Source organism: Oncorhynchus nerka, linkage group LG20, assembly GCF_034236695.1.
Source record: "Oncorhynchus nerka isolate Pitt River linkage group LG20, Oner_Uvic_2.0, whole genome shotgun sequence".
NCBI classification, from domain to species: Eukaryota; Metazoa; Chordata; class Actinopteri; order Salmoniformes; family Salmonidae; genus Oncorhynchus; species Oncorhynchus nerka.
This window is the reverse complement of record NC_088415.1, coordinates 38,260,307-38,279,496: the sequence shown is the minus strand read 5'-3', so window position 1 is coordinate 38,279,496 and position 19,190 is coordinate 38,260,307. Positions and strand designations below refer to the sequence as shown.

Below are 19,190 nucleotides of genomic sequence, written 5' to 3'. Positions count from 1 at the left end.
CTCAGGTCCCCTCAAGTTTTCCATTTGCACAGTAATTCACACTCGCATTTTGCACATTTTAGTACATTCATCTGACTGAGATCAGATCTGTATCTTTACCTTATTGTATTCAAGTATCTGAACTATTTAGAGGGAACGTTACATATTCAATAAGATTCTAGAATGTTCTTATTTCCCCATTCTATGTAGATGCACTTAGCTTGTTGTCTTCCAATCAACACTCAACACAGAGGAGACCCCACCCACACTCACCCTATCTGCAGTCTGCTTGCCAGTCCCACACAGGGACACACACTGGTCTGGAATAGCTTTCATAATGTGCTTCAAACATCATGCTGTGCCTAGTACACCGCATCATATCCACCATCATGGCTGTTAGCTCACTGGAGGGTGGAGAATTCCTCTCATCTTCATTGTTCACCTCATCTCCCTCTGGAAGCTAACTACAGACAGCCTCCTTCAACTGTCACAGTGAATGTTTCAATGAGATGTCACCTCACCACCCATTTACAGATGTGATATTGTAAGGAAACGGCAGGTTTGGAAAAGCTTTTAGGAATCTGTAGAATAGACTAGAGAACTTTGCAAAGTTCACACGCGGGTCACTCAACTGTATAAGTCTTCATCAAAGTCAAGCCCTAATATTCAATCATCACACTGTAACTTTATTTTATATCATTGTATACTTTGTTCCCCCAGTATTTCCATGTCTCGTTGTTGAGGCTCACCACAGTCAGTGCCCATCCTCTTAGAAAAACAAAGATGATGAAATATTGGCCTTTTTAGTGTCTGTTTCTGTCAGATCAGTAAGTCCCAGACCCAGACCAGGGCTTATCTCAGAGCTTAAATAGCCTGATGGTCCTCCCTGGCTGCTGAAAGGGGGATTTCTTTTGCTCTGACACCCTGGGATCAGATGGGATTGAATGTGGCTGGGGCTCAGTGTCCAGTCAAGCTGGCACAGAGAGCTGTGTCCAGAGAACCGTGTGCCCTGCCAAGGCCAGCCTGCCACCTCTCATCTGCATCGGCTGCACAGAGGCCCTGGCTGCCAAGGGGCACGGGCGTAGACCACGTACTTAGGCTTCGTCCTGCCACCCTCACTCTGCCTTCCATCATAAGCAGTTGCACACAGACACAGTCTTGGCCTGAGTGAGTCAGGACCCAGCCTCAATGAAATTCGCTACAGCCAAAAAAGCACTCTGACTAAAGTCACTTCAAGTTCCAGTCTGGTAGCCATGAATATATTCTTTATTGCTACCATTTATTATACAAATGGATGAGGTAAGTGTTTGTTGATCGAGTGTGACATCATTTCCAATCTCATGCAGTAGCTGTAAAGTGTTGACTGTAAACAAAGCTCCTTCCTACAGAAAAGCCCTTTTTTGAACACTAATGTCCCGTATTTTGCGGGCTATGTATTTCTGAGTCATGCTGAACTGTTCTCTGTCTTATTGTAGCTCGCGAGGGGGCCCAGCCAGTGGCTACTGTCTCTCCCTCTGTCCTGACCATCCAGCAAGGAGGCCATGCTGAGTTCCACTGTACTGTGACTGGCAACCCTACCCCTGCCATCGAATGGACAGGTAAGGAAGGCCTGGCTATAGCCAGTGGAAAATGTATAGCATTAACTAAGCCAGCACAAACTGTATTGTCTTGTTCTTTATCAATGGAGTTTATGCTGGCTTAGTCTTGAAGTTTTGGAAGTATACACTGAGGGTATGAAACATTAAGAACACCTGCTAGTGGTATAGACTGACCAGGCGAAATCTATGATCCCTGATCGATGTCACGTGTTAAATCCACATCAATCAGAGTAGAATAGATGAAGGGAAGGAGACAGTTTCAAGAAAGATATTTAAACCCTGAGAGAATTGAGACATGGATTGTGTGTGTGTGTGCCATTCAGAGGATGGATGGGCAAGGCAAAATATTTAAGTGCCTTTGTACGAGGTATGGTAGTAGCACCTTGTTCAAAGGCACTGGTCCAGGTGCAAGAACTTCAACGCTGCTGGGTTTTTTCACTCTCAACAGTTTCCCATGTGTATCAATAATGGTCCAACACCCAAAACACATCTGACCAAATTGACACAACTGTGGGAAGCACTGGAGTCAACATGGGCCAGCATCCCTGTTGAACACTGTTCTGGGGGGGGGGATCTCAATATTAGGAAGGTGTTCTTAATGTTTATTTACACTGTATAATTTCAAAAACATGAAATCTGTGTTTTTAGGTCCCGGTAATAGGATGAGCCCCAATGCTGTGGTCCGTGGAGGGGTCCTGACCATCCCTGCTGTGGAGAGGGAGAATGGGGGGGAGTACGTCTGCAAGGCCCTCAACACCCACGGAGAACACACATCACGGGCTGTCCTCCACATCAGTGGTTCCCAAACTGTGGGTCGGGACCCACTTGTGGGTCACAGCAGGGGTCCAGGTGGGTCGCGGGATGCCAAAATATAAAACGCAACATGCAACAATTTCAAAGATTTTACTGAGTTAGAGTTTATATAAGGAAATCAGTCAGTTGAAATAAATACATTAGGCACTAATCTATGGATTTCATGACTGGGAATATAGATTTGTTTTTGTTTTTAAGTAGGGACGTGGATCAGAAAACCAGTCAGTATCTGGTCTGGCCACCATTTGCCTCTTGCAGTGCAAAACATCTCCTTCACATAGTGTTGATCAGGCTGTTGATTGTGGCCTGTTGAATGTTGTCCCACTCATCTTAAATGGCTGTGGAAAGTTGCTGGATAATGGCGGGAACTGGAACACGCTGTCGTACACGCATGCCATACACGCTGTCTACCATCTGAAGTAGGTTACGCCAGTGACAATCGAAGGTGAGCATTTTCCCACTGAAGTAGGTTACAACGCTCAACTGCAGTCAGGTCAAGATGTGGTGAGGACTGTGGTGGCATATTTCTGCTTTACTAAATGAGGAGAGAGTTACAAACTTCACACACCAGTTAGAGTTATACTTAAACTACATCTTTTTTAATAATAAGCTTTGCAATAGCCTTTTTGACTTTCAATGATGCGCTATCTCTAATGAACCATTGAAAAGTACCAACAAAAAGTACAAAGATCTTTTATAGCCAAGATACACCCCTCTCAACTTACACTGACGAACCACAGATCTTAGGAACAGTTCAAAGGTTAAGATTTGTATGGAAGATATCTATAAAACATAGCAGACAGTTACTGCTGTGTCAACAGTTTTCATTGTAAAGACCAGTGTCTGGCCCTCTCTACTCCAAACTAGAACCCGTCTCACCTTGGTAGGGTAGAGCACAAAAACATTACCTCATGTTATCTGGAATGCTCTTTAGGCTTTATTACCCAAATACATCGTAAATCTCCTCTGTCAGTGATATCTCATAGAGGCCCATCCTCAGTAGAACACACACACACAATACTCTATTCTGTCGAATAAAACAACCACTATAATGCAATACAAGCATTATAACTTGCCATTTTCCATGACAGGACAACGAGCATGAATTTCCCTGAGACAATATCTGACATTTGTGCAAAAAATTAGTTCCCACATATGCTGTGCAAACCCACAGTTTCATCAGCTGTCCGAGGGGCTTGTCTCAGACCATCCCGCAGGTGAAGATGCCGGTTGTGGAGGTCCTGGGCTGGGGTGGTTACACATGGTCTGCGGTTGTGAGGCTAGTTGGAAGTACTGCCAAATGTTTTTTTTAAATGTTGCAGGCTGCCTATGGTAGAGAAATTAACATTAACTTCTCTGGCAACAGCTCTGGTTGACATTCCTGCAGTCAGCATGCCAATTTCACGCTCCCTCAAAACTTCAGACATCTGTGGCATTGTGTTGTGTGACAAACTGCACATTTTAGAGTGGCCTTTTATTGTCCCCAGCACAAGCTGCACCTGTCTAATGATCATGCTGTTTAGTCAGCTTCTTGATATGCCACACCTGTCAGGTGAATGGATTATCTTGTAAAGGAGTAATGCTCACTAACAGGGATGTAAACAAAATAGTAAACAGATTTAGAAAAATATGTTTTTGTGCATATGAAACATATCTGGGATCTTTTATTTCAGCTCATGAAACATGGGACCAACACTTTACATGTTGCATTTATATTTTTGTTCAGTATATATAAAAATATATATACTTTTTTGGGATGGAAAACACTTACAGTTTAAACTTAAATGACTTAAACCAAATAGAAAGTGTGTAGAATATACAATACCAGTCAAAAGTTTGGACACACCTACTCATTCCAAGGTTTTTCTTTATTTTTACTATATTCTACATCGTAGAATAATGGTGAAGACATCGAAAATAACACATATGGAATCATGTAGTAACCAAAAACGTGTTAAACAATTCATTGTTAAACGTTTAACAAGGCACACTTCCATTAACAGGTGGGGCTTGTTAAAAGTTCATTTGTGGAATTTCTTTCCTTCTTAATGCGTTTGAGCTAGTCAGTTGTGTTGTGAAAAGGTAGGGGTGATATACAAAAGATTGCCCTATTTGGTAAAAGACCAAGTCCATATTATGGCAAGAACAGCTCAAATAAGCAAAGAGAAACAACAGTCCATCATTACTTTAAGACATGATGGGCATTCAATCTAGAAAATGTCAAGAACTTTGAAAGTTTCTTCAAGTGCAATCGCAAAAACCATCCAGTGCTATGATGAAACTGGCTCTCATGAGGACCGCCACAGGAAAGGAAGACCCAGAGTTACGTCTGCTGCAGAAGATAAGTTACCAGCCTAAGAAATTGCAGCCAAAATAAATGTTTCACAGAGTTCATGTAACAGACACATGCCAACATCACCTGTTCAGAAGAGACTGCGTGAATCAGACCTTCGTGGTCTAATTGCTGCAAAGAAACCACTACTAGAGGACAAGAAGATAAGAAGAGACTTGCTTGGGCCAAGAAACACGAGCAATAGACATTCGATTGGTGGAAATCTGTCCTTTGGTCTGGAGTCCAATTTGAGATGTATGGTTCCAACCGCCGTGTTTTTGTGAGACGCATAGTAGGGGAACGGATGATCTCCACGTGTGTGGTTCCCACCGTGAAGCATGGAGGAGGAGCTGTGATGGTGTAGTGGTGATTTAGTTAGAATTCATGGCACACTTATCCAGAATGGCTACCACAGCATTCTGCAGCGATACGCCATCCCATCTGGTTTGCGCTTAGTGGGACTATAATTTGTTTTTTAACAGGATAATGAACCAACAAACCTCCAGGCTGTGTAAGGGCTATTTGACCAAGAAGGAGAGTGATGGAGTGCTGCATCAAATGCCCTGGCCTCCACAATTGCCCGACCTTAAATCAAATCAAATTGTATTTGTCACATGCGCCGAATACTACAGTGAAATGCTGACTTACAAGCTCTTAACCACAATGCAGTTTTAAGAAAAGAAAAAATGTATATTTACACTACCCTTCAAAAGTTTTGGGTCATTTAGAAATGTCCTTGTTTTTTTTTTTTAAGAAAAGCAAATTTTTTGTCCATAAAAATAACATCAAATTGATCAGAAATACAGTGTAGACATTGTTAATGTTGTAAATGACTATTGTAGCTGGAAACTGCTGATTTTTAATGGAATATCTACGTAGGCGTACAAAGGCCCATTATCAGAAACCATCACTCCTGTGTTCCAATGGCACATTGTGTTAGCTAATCCAAGTTTATCATTTTAAAAGGCTAATTGATCATTAGAAAACCCTTTTGCGATTATGATAGCACAGCTGTAAACTGTTGTGCTGATTAAAGAAGCAATTAAAACTGTTCTTCTTTAGACTAGTTGAGTATCTGGAGCGTCAGCATTTGTGGGTTCGATTATAGGCTCAAAATGGCCAGAAACAAAGACCTTTCTTCTGAAACTCGTCAGTCTATTCTTGTTCTGAGAAATGAAGGCTATTCCATGCGAGAAATTGTCAAGAAACTGAAGATCTCGTACAACGCTGTGTACTACTCCCTTCACAGAACAGTGCAAACTGGCTCCAACCAGAATAGAAAGAGGAGTGGGAGGACCCGGTGCACAACTGAGCAAGAAGATAAGTACATTAGAGTGTCTAGTTTGAGAAACAGATGCCTCACAAGTCCTCAACTGGCAGCTTCATTAAATCATCTTGACCTGACTGCAAATCACCAGTCTCAACGTCAGCAGTGAAGAGGTGACTCCGGGATGCTGGCCTTCTAGGCAGAGTTGCAAAGAAAAAGCCATATTTCAGACTGGCCAATAAAAAGAAAAGATAAAGATGGTCAAAATAACACAGACACTGGACAGAGGAAGATTGGAAAATAGTGTTATGGACAGACGAATCTAAGTTTGACGTGTTCGAATCGCAAAGAAGAAAATTCATAAGACGCTGAAAAAAATGAAAAGATGCTGAAGGAGTGCTTGACGCCATCTGTCAAGCATGGTGGAGGCAATGTGATGGTCTGGGGTGCTTTGGTGGTGGTAAAGTGGGAGATTTGTACATAGTAAAAGGATCTTGAAGAAGGAAGGCTATCACTCCATTTTGCAACGCCATGCCATATCCTGTGGACGGTGCGTAATTGGAGCCTATTTCCTCCTACAACAGGACAAAGACCCAGAGCACAGCTCCAAACTATGCAATAACTATTTAGGGAAGAAGCAGTCAGCTGGTATTCTGTCTATAATGGAGTGACCAGCACAGTCACCAGATCCCAACCCTACTGAGCTGTTGTGGGAGCAGCTTGACCGTTTGGTACTTATGTGCCCATCATGCCAATCAAACTTGTAGGAGGTACTTCAGGAAGCATGGGGTGAAATCTCTTCAGATTACCTCAACAAATTGACAACCTGAATGCCAAAGGTCTGCAAGTCTGTAATTGCTGCAAATGGAGGATTCTTTGACGAAAGAAAAGTTTGAAGGACACAATTATTATTTCAATTAAAAATCTTTAATTATAACCATGTCAATGTCTTGACTATATTTCCTATTCATTTTGCAACTCATTTCATGTATGTTTTCATGGAAAACAAGGACATTTCTAAGTGGCGCCAAACTTTTGAATGGTAGTGTATATAGAAAAACACAAAAATAAAATATAAACAAAATCTATAAAAACTGTAAAAAAATCTATATTTAAAAAAAGAGATGATAAATAGATAAAAATAATAATAAATATTTAAATGCAGCAGTAAAATAACATTAGCGAGGCTATATACAGGGGGTACCGGTACAGAGTCAATGTGCAGGGGGCACCGTCTGGAACTAGACTTGGCGCTCCGGTACCGCTTGCCGTGCGGTAACAGAGAACAGTCTATGACTAGGGTGGCTGGAGTCTTTGACAATTTTTTTACACAGCCTGGTATAGAGGTAGCTTAGCCACAGTGATGTATTGGGCCGTACGCACTACCCTCTATTGCGGTTGGAGGCCGAACAGTTGCCATACCAGGCAGTGATGCAACTAGTCAGGATGCTCTTGATGGTGCGGCTGTAGAACCTTTTGAGGATCTGAGGACCTATGCCAAATTCTTTCAGTCTCCTGAGGGGGGAATAGGTTTTGTCGTGCCCTCTTCAAGACTGTCTTGGTATGCTTGGACCATGTTTGTTTGTTCGTGATGTGGACACCAAGCTCTCAACCTGCTCCACTACAGCCCTGTCGATGAGAATGGGGGCATGTTTGGTCCTCTTTTTCCTGTTAATCATCTCCTTTATCTTGATCACGTTGAGGGAGAGGTTGTCCTTGCACCACACGGCCAGGTCTCTGACCTCCTCCGTATAGGCTGTCTCGTCGTTGTCGGTGATCAGACCTACCACTGTTGTGTCATTGGCAAACGTAATGGTGTTGGAGTCGTGCCTGGCCATGTAGTCATGCTTCTACACCTGCATCGCTTGCTGTTTGGGGTTTTAGGCTGTTAGATTGATTAAATTTGATTGACTGAAAAGGGACTGAGGGGACTGAGCAGGCACCCCTGAGAGTCACTGGTGCTTCCTGCTTTAGTTTTTGTCTGTAAGCAGGAATCAGGAGGATAGAATTTTGGTCAGATTTGCCAAATGAGAGCTTTGTACACATCTCTGTGTATGGAGTAAAGGTGGTCTAGAGTTGTTTTCCCTCTGGTTGCACATTTAACATGCTAGTAGAAATTTGGTAAAACGGTTTTGAGTATTCCTGCATTAAAGTCCCCATTAAAGTCCTGTTTACTTATGGCCATATACAGCTCATTGAGTGTGGTCTTAGTGCCAGCATCAGTTTGTGGTGGTATGTAGACAACTATGAAAAATTCAAATGAAAACTCTCTTGGTAAATAGTGTGGTCTACAGCTTATCGTTATTGTACCACAGGAGAGCCTTGAGACTTCCTTAGATTTCGTGCAACAGCTGTTTTTACAAATAATCATAGACCGCCACCCCTTGTCTTACCAGAGGCCGCGGTTCAATCCTCCCGAAAAAGCGTAAAACCTGTATGTTTATTGTTGTCGTTCAGCCACGACTCGGTGAAACATAAGATATTACAGTTTTGAATGTCCCGTTGGTAGGATCTATGTGATCTTAGTTTGTCTATTTCAGTATCGATTGATTGTACGTTGGCTAATAGGACCGATGGTAAAGGTTACTACATGACTCCAGATGCGCTATTTCATAGTTTCGATGTCTTCTCTATTATTCTACAATGTAGAAAATAGGAAAAAGTAAGGAAAAACCCTTGAATGAGTCGGTGTCCAAACTTTTGACAGGTACTGTGTATATTTTTTAATAACAGCCGACAATCTTTCAGAATTTACAGTCACCAAAATAAAAGCTCGACAATCAGGCCCCCCATTGAATTTGTTATGTTTGAGCATAACAACGCAGCATTAGTCATGCCAGAATGTGTAGAATTGCAGGAAATTAAGCTTAAAACTGAAAGATTCTCTCCTAGCTCCATGGCAAAATGTATAGAACTGCAGGAAATTGGCTTTAAAATTGCAAAATGTTCTTTCAGCTCCATGGCAAAATGTGTAGATTTGCAGGAAATTAACTTTAAAACTGCACAATTGTCTCTCCGCTGCCAAGATGAGCACCTCAAATGTTCTTGCCCAGGGCCCAGACAGAATTCAGCCCGTTTCTGCGCCATATCTCACGCTCACCATCTAAGCCCCATTTTGATCCCAACAAAACCCTGCACAACTAATTTCCTAATTATACAGTCAGTTTCTTAAAATTGGTCACTAAAGACCATACTCAAATCTATATTCAGCTGAATGTTTTGAAGAAAAGATGATGAATCTACTTTTTGACTTTGTCTTTGTGTGTATGTTTTTTCACTTATGGTGGGTCGCGACTCAAAACACACCTCAATTGGGTCAGGAAAGCCAAAAGGTTTGGGAACCACTGCCCTACGTACACAGTGGGTCTCAACATCAACAGCAGGCCAATGTCACAGGTTCATAGGGTGGTATTGTTACTTGAGAATACTCTGAATCCGGCCCATATTGTCTACCAGTCTTGTTGGGTACTCATCATCTCCTGTTTCCTTCCTGTGTGCTTGAAAGCTTCAGGTGCCAGCCTGCCCCACGTGCAGGTGAGCCCCCAGAGGGTGGACATCTATGAGGGTGAGACTCTGAGGCTGTACTGCAGGGCTGGAGGCAGGCCCAGCCCCGGACTCACCTGGAAGAAACAGGAAGGACAACTCCCCCCGCAGGTAAACACAGGTCCTTTCTATCTGTTACTTTCTGCCTGGGACTCAGGATGTGGTTGGGATATATCCTGATCTGAAGAGTAACTATTATGTACTGTATATAATATTTGGTGCTGGTATCTCACCGTGGGTTGTGTTGGTGAAAAAGTGAATTCTGGTGTATTTTGACATACCGTTGTTTTTTCCTTCTTGTGTTTCCTTCTCCCCTTTTTTTATTCCCCCCCTTTTTTCTTGACGTTTTGCTCAGGCCATTCCTTCTCACGGTTTCCAACAGTTTAAAAGCAACAGTCTCGATGTGTTACAGAGACGTATTGAGGAGCTGCAGGTCTGTCCATCTGTCCTCTGTCTCGATGTCTGTCTGTCCCATCTCTTACTTCCCACCTGTTCTTCTCTACTGACCCACCTGTTGTTCTCTACTGACCTCTACTGACCCTTCAACACACTCTACTAAAAGCATGATCAAACGTTCCTTTGATTCATCGTCACACACGGTAACCACCATTCATTCACTACAAGCAAATAGCTTCTCACAAAGCCTCCATGATGCGTATGGCATGGTTTAGTTGTTGTTTTTGTCTTATAGGTGTCACATCCATCCATCGTCCTCCATTTTCAAATTTGTCCACATGATCATATCATCCCTGACATTTGTTTGTCCTAAAAAAAATATTGATCCCCTCCATTCTGTTTACATTATTATTAGTATTCCTCTATGTACACACCCAGGCCCCAGGGCATAGCTAGGTATTTGGGACATTGGTTCCTCGTGCCAGGTCCTGGTCCCCCCCCCCCCAAGGGGCTTTGGGTTATTCCCTCCGTACCTCGTGTCTCCTCTGCCACCCGAGGCCCTGGGCTTTGTTCTGCCTCAGAGAGCTTCAGCGTTGTGTCAGCTTTTCCCAGCGGGACTCGGGCTCTGCCGTGCGGTCACGCAGAAATTCTGTGTGCTCTCGCAAATGGATTGCTTTGAAAACTTGTGAATGGGTTCAGACACACATTGAGCCGGGCCCGCCACGGCTTCTGCTCACTTTAGCCTGGCCCGCCACGGTTGACTAGGCCGGACCTAAGCAGCTTTATCCACGGATGGATGCCACACCACCACCACCTCCCAGATACTGTAATCCACCCAGTCCAGCCCTGACACACCCCTTTAAATACTCTACCTAGACACACCCCATAAAATTTTCCATCTAGAAACACCCCTTTAAATTCTCTCTAGACACACCCCTTTAAATTCTCTACCTAGACACACCCCATTAAATTTTCCATCTAGAAACACCCCTTTAAATTCTCTCTAGACACACCCCTTTAAATTCTCTTTAGGTGTACTACTGTGTATTCTCAGCCATAACACTGGTCCATTTTACACTCTGATGTTTTATAAGGTTTGAAATATTGACAAGATCCACCCCACTGTCCATTATAGTTAAGTGTGAAGTAGTTGCTTAGGGACTCAATTTGACATTACCATACACAGGCTGATTATTTCCCCACTGGAAAAGAGGATCTCGCTGTCTTACTATTGTGTTTGGTTGTTGAACATTGGGATTCATTTAGAGATGAAGGCATAGGGTTGATGATGTTGTAAGTGTTAGGAAACATCTGTAATGCATTTCCAGTGATTTCATACATGGATAGAGAAGATTTGTATTGCCTGTGATGAAACCATTGGCTCAAAGGACTATGTCATAAATCTTAATTCCCTAACAGTTTCCCATTCCTGTCAACATTGTACTGAATCAGTTCAACAACGATTATTTTAAGTGTACAAAGGTGTCCAAAAACATACTACTATACCTACTGTAGTCTACTACTAACTAGTGTCAAAGACATCTACTGTATGTCATTGGTAACTATTTCAATAGTGATCATTATTCGTTGTCAATTCAACAGTTGTAACTGTAAAATGATCATAGTAATGTTGATGAAAGGAAACATTACTATTCTCAACAACCAACCAACGGGTTTGATTTTTTTGTTTTCTTTCGTGCAAAGCACAGCTGAAAAGCCTTTTTAATGATTATCATAACACAAACATTGTCACAAATCACAACCGTATAACAATGGTGTATATATGCCGAAGATCCACCTGCGATGTGATTTTGTTGGTGTTGCCTCCTCATGGATTAAAAATCATGTCAAGTATGTCTGTTGTTTGCACCATTTGTGGTCTGTGAAATCCAATGTTTATAGAGTAGGCGTTTCTCCAAAGGTAAGTCATCTCATGTGTCTGTATGGTGTCCTTCTATTGGATTTGGGTAGAGACGTAATCATTTTCAGGTAGTTCATACCACAGTAGTCCGTGTCTTAAGGCCATTGTGACAGTCTTCATCCCTCTTCTTGATCGTTGCCGTGTCCTCTCTAGGCCAGTATGGAGCGCACAGACATTGGCACCCTGCTAATCCCTAACATCAAGTCGTCTGACTCTGGCACCTACTTGTGTGTGGGCACCAACTCCATCGGCTCCTCAGAGGCTCGCATCGAGGTCACCGTCAATAGAGGTGAGAGGTCGCACTTGGATCGTTTTCAGTAGGGTACACATTTTAAAATGCTGTGCAACAATATATAAAAACTGCTGTATTGTATTGGACAGTTCAGATAGTACTGATTCATTCTGTTTCAAACGTTTTCGCCCTACTGAACACGACCCAGGTCAACCTACCCCAGAGGAGTACTGCTGTGTGTTGACAGTAATATAACTTTTGTAAATGTCTGTATCCTGCGTTTGTTGTTGTGTAGCAATAGGAGGAGACACCATCTCGTCAGCCATCACCATCCAGCCCTCCATAGCTGAAGTCCAGGAGGGACAGAGCCTGGACCTCAACTGTTTTGTCCCTGGTAACCCCCCACCTGCTGTCACCTGGAGGAGGGAAAGTGGACGCCTGTCCGCCAATCACCAGGTAGGAATACACACACACATACACGCACAGCTAGTAAAAGCTAATTGGTAATATCATGAAGATCTGTTCTGTTTATTTCAGCTGAATAGTCACTCGTGTGTGTGTGTGTGTGTGTGTGTGTGTGTGTGTGTGTGTGTGTGTGTGTGTGTGTGTGTGTGCATGCGTAGGTTCTGGGCACCAAGCTGCGTATCCTCTCTGCCAGTCCAGATGACTCTGGGAAGTATATCTGTCTTGTGGAGGGAGGGCCTGGTACTCCTGTCCGTCAGGCCTCAGTCTCTGTCTCAGTCACTGCCACCTCCTCTCGTAAGTCACTAAGCCATTCTCTCTGTGACAGTACAATGAAACTATCCTCCCCACTGATATCACCAGGGATGATGGTGAAACAGCCAGAGGCATATACAGTAGGAACATCTGTTTTTTTTGAGAATTTTATTTAGTGGCCTTTCGTCAGGTACGGTGGTACTTTTCCAGTTGTTTGTTTTCCAACCCTCCCTAAAGTGACCTCTGAGAGTATGTTTTTCTATTCCACACTGTGATCTTATCCTGGTTCAAACCTTCCTGGGTTTCTAGTTTCTCGTGTTCTGTATTTGCTTCCCATACAGTACACCGTCTGGTAAATGTTGTAGGATTAGTGAGGTGTGAGGAGAGGAAATGTTGTCCTGTTGTAATGGTGTGTGTTTCCTGGAGTAGGTCTGCAGACCCCCATCATCTCCATTGAGCCCCAAAGTGCAGCGTTGCGACAGGGAGAGTCAGCCAGCTTCAAGTGCAGAGTCTACGGTGGAGCAGAGCCCATACGGCTGGAGTGGAAACTGTCCAACAACCAGCCCTTTCCTGGTGAGGCCCCTCCCATTCTGAACTTTTTTTTTTTTACTATTAACCCTTTTCTCCCCAATTGGTAGATAGTCTTGTCCAATCGCTGCAACTCCCATATGGACTCAGGAGAGGGCGTCCTCCGAAACACGTCCCTGCCAAGCCACACTGCTTCTTGACACACTGCTCGCTTAACCCAGAAGCCAGCCACACCAATGTGTCGGAGGAAACACCGTACTGTCGTACAGCTGGCGACCGAAGTCAGCGTGCGTGTGTCCGGCCTGCCACAAGGAGTCACTAGAGCGTGATGGGACAAGGACTTCCCGGCTGGCCAAACCCTCCCCTGTGCCTTCTCATGGGTCTCCCGGTCGCGGCCAGCTGCAACACAGCCTGGGATCCAACCTGGGTCCTTAGACTGTTACGCCACTCGGGAGGCCCCAATTCCATAGGACTTTTGCAGAAAGGCATTTAGTCAGTGGTGGAAAAAGTACCCAATTCTCATACTTGGGTAAAAGTAAAGATACCTTAGTAGAAAAGGATTCAAGTAAAAGTGAAAGTCACCCAGAAAATACTACTTGAGTAAAAGTCTAAAAGTATTTTAAATATACTTAAGTATCAAGAGTAAATAAAATTGCAAAAATATACTTATATACGTATCAAAATTGCTCATATTAAGCAAACCAGACTACGCAATTTTCATGTTTTTTATTTATTTACGGATAGCAACCCTAATTTACGGATAGCAAACCTCAGACATAAGACCCTGAGACTACAACCCTCAGACATAATTTTCAAAAGAAGCATGTGGCCTAGTGGTTAGAGCATTGGGCCAGTAACCCGAAAGGTAGCTGGATCGAATCCCTGAGCTTTTTACAAGGTAAAAATCTGTTGTTCTGCCCTTGAGCAAGGCAGTTAACCCACTGTTCCCCGGCGCCGAACCGAAGACGTGGATGTCGATTATGGCAGCTCCCCGCACCTCTTTGATTCAGAGGGGTCGGGTTAAATGCGGAAGGCACATTTCAGTTGAATGCATTCAGTTGTACAACTGACTAGGTATCCCTCTTTCCCTTTTAGTGTGTCCGCAAGATCAGAGGCAATAGAGATGACCAGGGATGTACTGGACAATTTTCCTGTCCTGCTAAGCATTCAAAATATTGTATAACGAATACTTTTGGGTGTCAGGGACAATGCATGGAGTAAAAAGTACATTATTTTCTTTAGGAATGTAGTGAAGTAAAAGTTGTCAAACGTATAATTAGTCAAGTAAAGTACAGATACCCCCAAAAAACTACTTTAATGTATTTGTACTTAAGTACCTTACACCACTGCATTTAGTAATATTAATTTCAGATGTCAGAATCATGTCATTATCCACACAAGCAAACTACCTGCAATATCTACAGTAATATATAGTACTATAATATAGTCTGTATCCTGTTACATTTCCTTCATATTTAGCTGCTGCTTGTCAGAGATGTACATGACAGACTAAAAGATTCCACATGAAACCTTTAATTCTGTAGACAATGTGAAGGTTGGCCATTACGGCACTGTCCTCACCATCGCTGACGCCCGCCCTAGCAACCAGGGCACCTACAACTGTGTGGCTACCAACCTGTTTGGAATCACCCAGAGTATCGTCTCTCTGATCATCAGAGGTATGGCACACACAGACACACACACACACATACGGTGTTGATGTTTCTGATGTGGTTCACCATAAGCATCTTCCCTCTGTTACAACCCCCTTAGTAATTGCCGTGGCAACAGAGTGACCAAATGGTTGTTCGTCCTGATGATGTCATCCTTCCTTCCAGAGTCTCCTGTAGCGACCGTCACCCCTCAGGGGCCCGTGCGAGTCAGGATGGGTGAACCCATTAACCTGGAGTGCCAGGCTTCCGGGGAGCCACGCCCATCTGTCACATGGCACAGACTGGACAGCGCCCGCAACACCATGCTTAGCAGCCCTGTGCCCATGGAGTCCAACGCCGTCATGCAGGTAGTGTACTGCATTTGTGTTCCTGATCCTCAACTTCCTATGAAACCTCCAAGTCATTGTTACTGAGCTTTTGTGCTTTCCTAAATCCAAATTAAGTTGAATCTTAGGTTCTCAATTCAAAGGGTTTCTTGGTGTAAGACTAGGCTTAATCTGTGCCTGGGTAACCTGCCCTAGTATTTGGATATCATTCATTTTCGCGCTAAACTAAATGACAGGGTGTGCTATTTATTCTACGCTGGGCAGACCCGGTAATGCTGTTCCCCTTCCGCAGGTCCTAGTGGCCCGTCCAGAGGACAGTGGTACCTACGTATGCACAGCCCGCAACGACGAGGGCACCACAGAGACCAGGGTGGAGGTGATCGTGGAGGGGGCTGCCCAGGTGCCCGTCACGCCCCGTGCCTCTGTGCCCGATCCCCTCATGGTGGTGGTGGAGGGACAGAGCACCACACTGAGATGTGACGCTCACGGTAACTAATCCACCTTTTAAATTACACAAATGAGTACTATAGCAAAGAGAACTGAGAAGAGAATAATTGTTGTATTGTTTGTACTGAGACTTGTTAGGACAGAGAATACTTTTATGTAAAATGATATTATGCAAATGAGAGCTGAGAGGAAATGGATGTTATCGTCACCTCATCTTTGCTAAGATCATAGAATTGGCATGACAAATAATTGACTGTACAAGTCCTTTTCACACACTGATATTCATTGTGTTTTCAAAATCAACTCTTCAGGCTTCCCTGTCCCTAAGATCACGTGGTCTAAGCTGCGTGCCCCTCTCCCCTGGAGACATAAGGTAGTGGACAACACGCTGATCCTGCCCAATGTTGGCCGGGCAGACTCTGGAGAGTACATCTGCAACGCCACCAACAGCATGGGCACCACCGAAGTCACCATCATGCTGGACGTGGAGAGTGAGTCTCAAAATTTGTGCACGCTGGTCTGGCCAACTAGTCATGAGCGATAGATTGGTTTCATCATTGAAAGCATGTTCCCAGTCTGTACAGAAACACTATGGAGATAGATATGGGTACACATACACTACCTTTCAAAAGTTTTGGGTCACTTAGAAATGTCCTTGTTTAATGTCCAGTTTTTGTCCATCAGAATAACATCAAATTGATCAGAAATACAGTGTAGACATTTAAGGTTGTAAATTACTAATGTAGCTGGAAACGGCTGATTTTTAATGGAATATCTACGTAGGCGTACAGGAGCCCATTATCAGCAACCATCACTCCTGTGTTCCAATGGCACGTTGTGTTAGCTAATCCAAGTTTATCATTTTAAAAGGCCAATTGATCATTAGAAAACAAATATAGCCTTAATTTCAGTTTTCAGCTGTGCTAACATAATTGCAAAAGGGTTTTCTAATGCTCAGTTAGCCTTTTAAAATGACCAATTTGGATTAGCTAACACAATTTGCCATTGGAACACATGAGTGATGGGTGCTGATAATGGGCCTCTGTATGCCTATGTAGATATTCCATAAGAGATCTGCCATATCCAGCCACAATAGTAATTTACAACATTAACAATGTCTGCACTGTATTTCTGATAAATTTTATGTTATTTTAAAGGACAAAAAATGTGCTTTTCTTTCAAAACAAGGACATTTCTAAGTGACCGGAAGTGTATAGATATGAACACGAGTAAACTGAAAGATTGATACACAACATAGATAATAAGGAACTGGTCCACTAGTGTATATGAAATAGCTTTGCATTGTGACTGAATGTTGGTCTTCGGTGCCCGTTCCTTGCTTCGCTCATGAGTAGCATTGTCCAATCAATCAATCAATCAATAAAATGTATTTATAAAGCCCTTTTTACATCAGCAGATGTCACAAAGTGCTATAAAGAAACCCAGCCTAAAACCCCAAACAGCAAGCAATGCAGATGTAGAAGCACGGTGGCTAGGACAAACTTCCTAGAAAGGCAGGAACCTAGGAAGAGACCAAAGAGAGGAACCAGGCTCTTAAAAGTGGCCAGTCCTCATCTGGCTGTGCCGGGTGGAGTTTATAAGAGTACATGGCCATTTTTAAAGCCAGATTATTCTTCAAGATGTTCAAATGCCCATAGATTACCAGCAGGGTCAAATAATAATCACATTGGTTGTCAAGGGTGCAACAGTACCTCAAGAGTAAATGTCAGTTGGCTTTTCATAGCCGATCATTCAGAGGTCGAGACAGCAGGTGCGGTAGAGAGAGAGTCGAAAACAGCAGGTCCGGGACAAGGTAGCACGTCTGGTGAACAGGTCAGGTCATGTTCAAATCATCCTAATGTCTCAATACCAGTCCCTGTCTCTACTCACTAACCCTCCTTGTCTTGGGGACACAGCTCCTCCCTATGCCACCTCCCTGCCCGACGACGTGGCAGTGCGTGTGGGCGAGGTGATCCGACTGCAGTGCCTGGCCCATGGTACTCCCCCCCTGCTCTTCCAGTGGACCAAGCTGAATGGCAGCCTGTCCACCAGGGCCGACGTCCAAGGAGGAGACCTCCAGATTAACCTAGCCACACCCGAGGACGCTGGCACCTACAAGTGTGTCGCCACCAACAAAGTGGGCACCAGTGAAGCACATGCCACAGTCACTGTCAGGTGTAAGTACAGTGCTCAGTTACAGCTTTGTCTGTTCTTATTTGGCAAACCAAATTGAGCCGACAGCTCAATTACTTTGCATTGGGAAATGCTTTCATGAAAAGCAAACCTAAAAGCCATGCGACTGGGAACTCAAAACAGAATGTGTTTGTGTGGGTGTGTGGATGTGTTGGTGTGTGGATGTTTGGATGTGTGTGTAGCCCCCCTGGCAGTGCGTGTGTCTCCTCAGGTGGAGGTAAAGGCCCGGGGTAGTGCTGTAGAGTTTACCTGCTCTGCTGCAGGAGGCCTGGGGACCACCATGGAGTGGCTGAAGGAGGGAGGAGCCCTGCCCCCCAACCATCACATCAAAGATGGGGTGCTGAGGTGAGTCACACCCACCAGGAGAGAAACTTCACAGCAGGCAGTCAAAATACCTATAATGATCAACACAAATAAATGAGGGTCCAGAATTAACCTAACTTAAATGCGATCCTGGATCAACACAACTTAAATGCGATCCTGGATCAACACAACTTAAATGCGATCCTGGATCAACACAACTTAAATGCGATCCTGGATCAACACAACTTAAAGATGATCCTGGATTAACACATCTTAAAGATGATCCAGGATCAACACAACTTAAAGATGATCCAGGATCAACACAACTTAAAGATGATCCAGGATCAACACAACTTAAAGATGATCCAGGATCAACACAACTTAAAGATGATCCTTAAAGATGATCCTGGATCAACACAATTTAAAGATGATCCAGGATCAACACAACTTAAAGATGATTCAAGATCAACACAACTTAAAGATGATCCAGGATCAACACAACTTAAAGATGATCCAGGATAAACACATCTTAAAGATGATCCAGGATCAACCTAACTTAAATACGATCCAGGATCAACACAACTTAAAGATGATCCAGGATCAACACAACTTAAAAATGATCCAGGATCAACCTAACTTAAATACGATCCAGGATCAACACATCTTAAAGATGATCCAGGATCAACACAACTAAATGATGATCTGTCGTGTATGCTCCCTCTCCGGCTCTCGAGGTCACCAGGCTGCTCATTATTACGCACACCTCTCACCATCGGTACGCGCACCAGCCCCTCATCAGACTCACCTGGACTCCATCACCTGCCTGATTACCTTCCCTATATATGTCGCTCCCTTTGGTTCTTTCCCGAGGCGTTATTGTTTCTGTTCCAGTGTTCATGTCTGTAAGCTACCCGTGTTTCTT

At 43.6% G+C, this 19,190-nt stretch overlaps 1 protein-coding gene across 12 annotated transcripts in view; it reads left to right on the top strand.

Annotated features, from left to right (window-relative positions):
- LOC115102455 (basement membrane-specific heparan sulfate proteoglycan core protein-like) overlaps window positions 1-19,190 on the top strand; it is a 173,367-nt gene that overhangs the window by 129,460 nt on the left and 24,717 nt on the right. For 10 of the 12 annotated variants that reach the window (XM_065005470.1, XM_065005480.1, XM_065005479.1 and 7 more), the window contains 14 exons: window positions 1,455-1,577; window positions 2,226-2,426; window positions 9,495-9,643; window positions 9,888-9,965; window positions 12,003-12,138; window positions 12,377-12,537; window positions 12,705-12,840; window positions 13,228-13,371; window positions 14,871-15,005; window positions 15,165-15,346; window positions 15,618-15,813; window positions 16,084-16,263; window positions 17,689-17,949; window positions 18,148-18,310. In XM_065005470.1, the coding sequence (XP_064861542.1) occupies window positions 1,455-1,577; window positions 2,226-2,426; window positions 9,495-9,643; window positions 9,888-9,965; window positions 12,003-12,138; window positions 12,377-12,537; window positions 12,705-12,840; window positions 13,228-13,371; window positions 14,871-15,005; window positions 15,165-15,346; window positions 15,618-15,813; window positions 16,084-16,263; window positions 17,689-17,949; window positions 18,148-18,310 (2,245 nt within the window). The remainder of the gene's footprint in view (window positions 1-1,454; window positions 1,578-2,225; window positions 2,427-9,494; window positions 9,644-9,887; window positions 9,966-12,002; window positions 12,139-12,376; window positions 12,538-12,704; window positions 12,841-13,227; window positions 13,372-14,870; window positions 15,006-15,164; window positions 15,347-15,617; window positions 15,814-16,083; window positions 16,264-17,688; window positions 17,950-18,147; window positions 18,311-19,190) is intronic. The other 2 variants (XM_065005471.1, XM_065005477.1) reach the window with 2 other exon arrangements.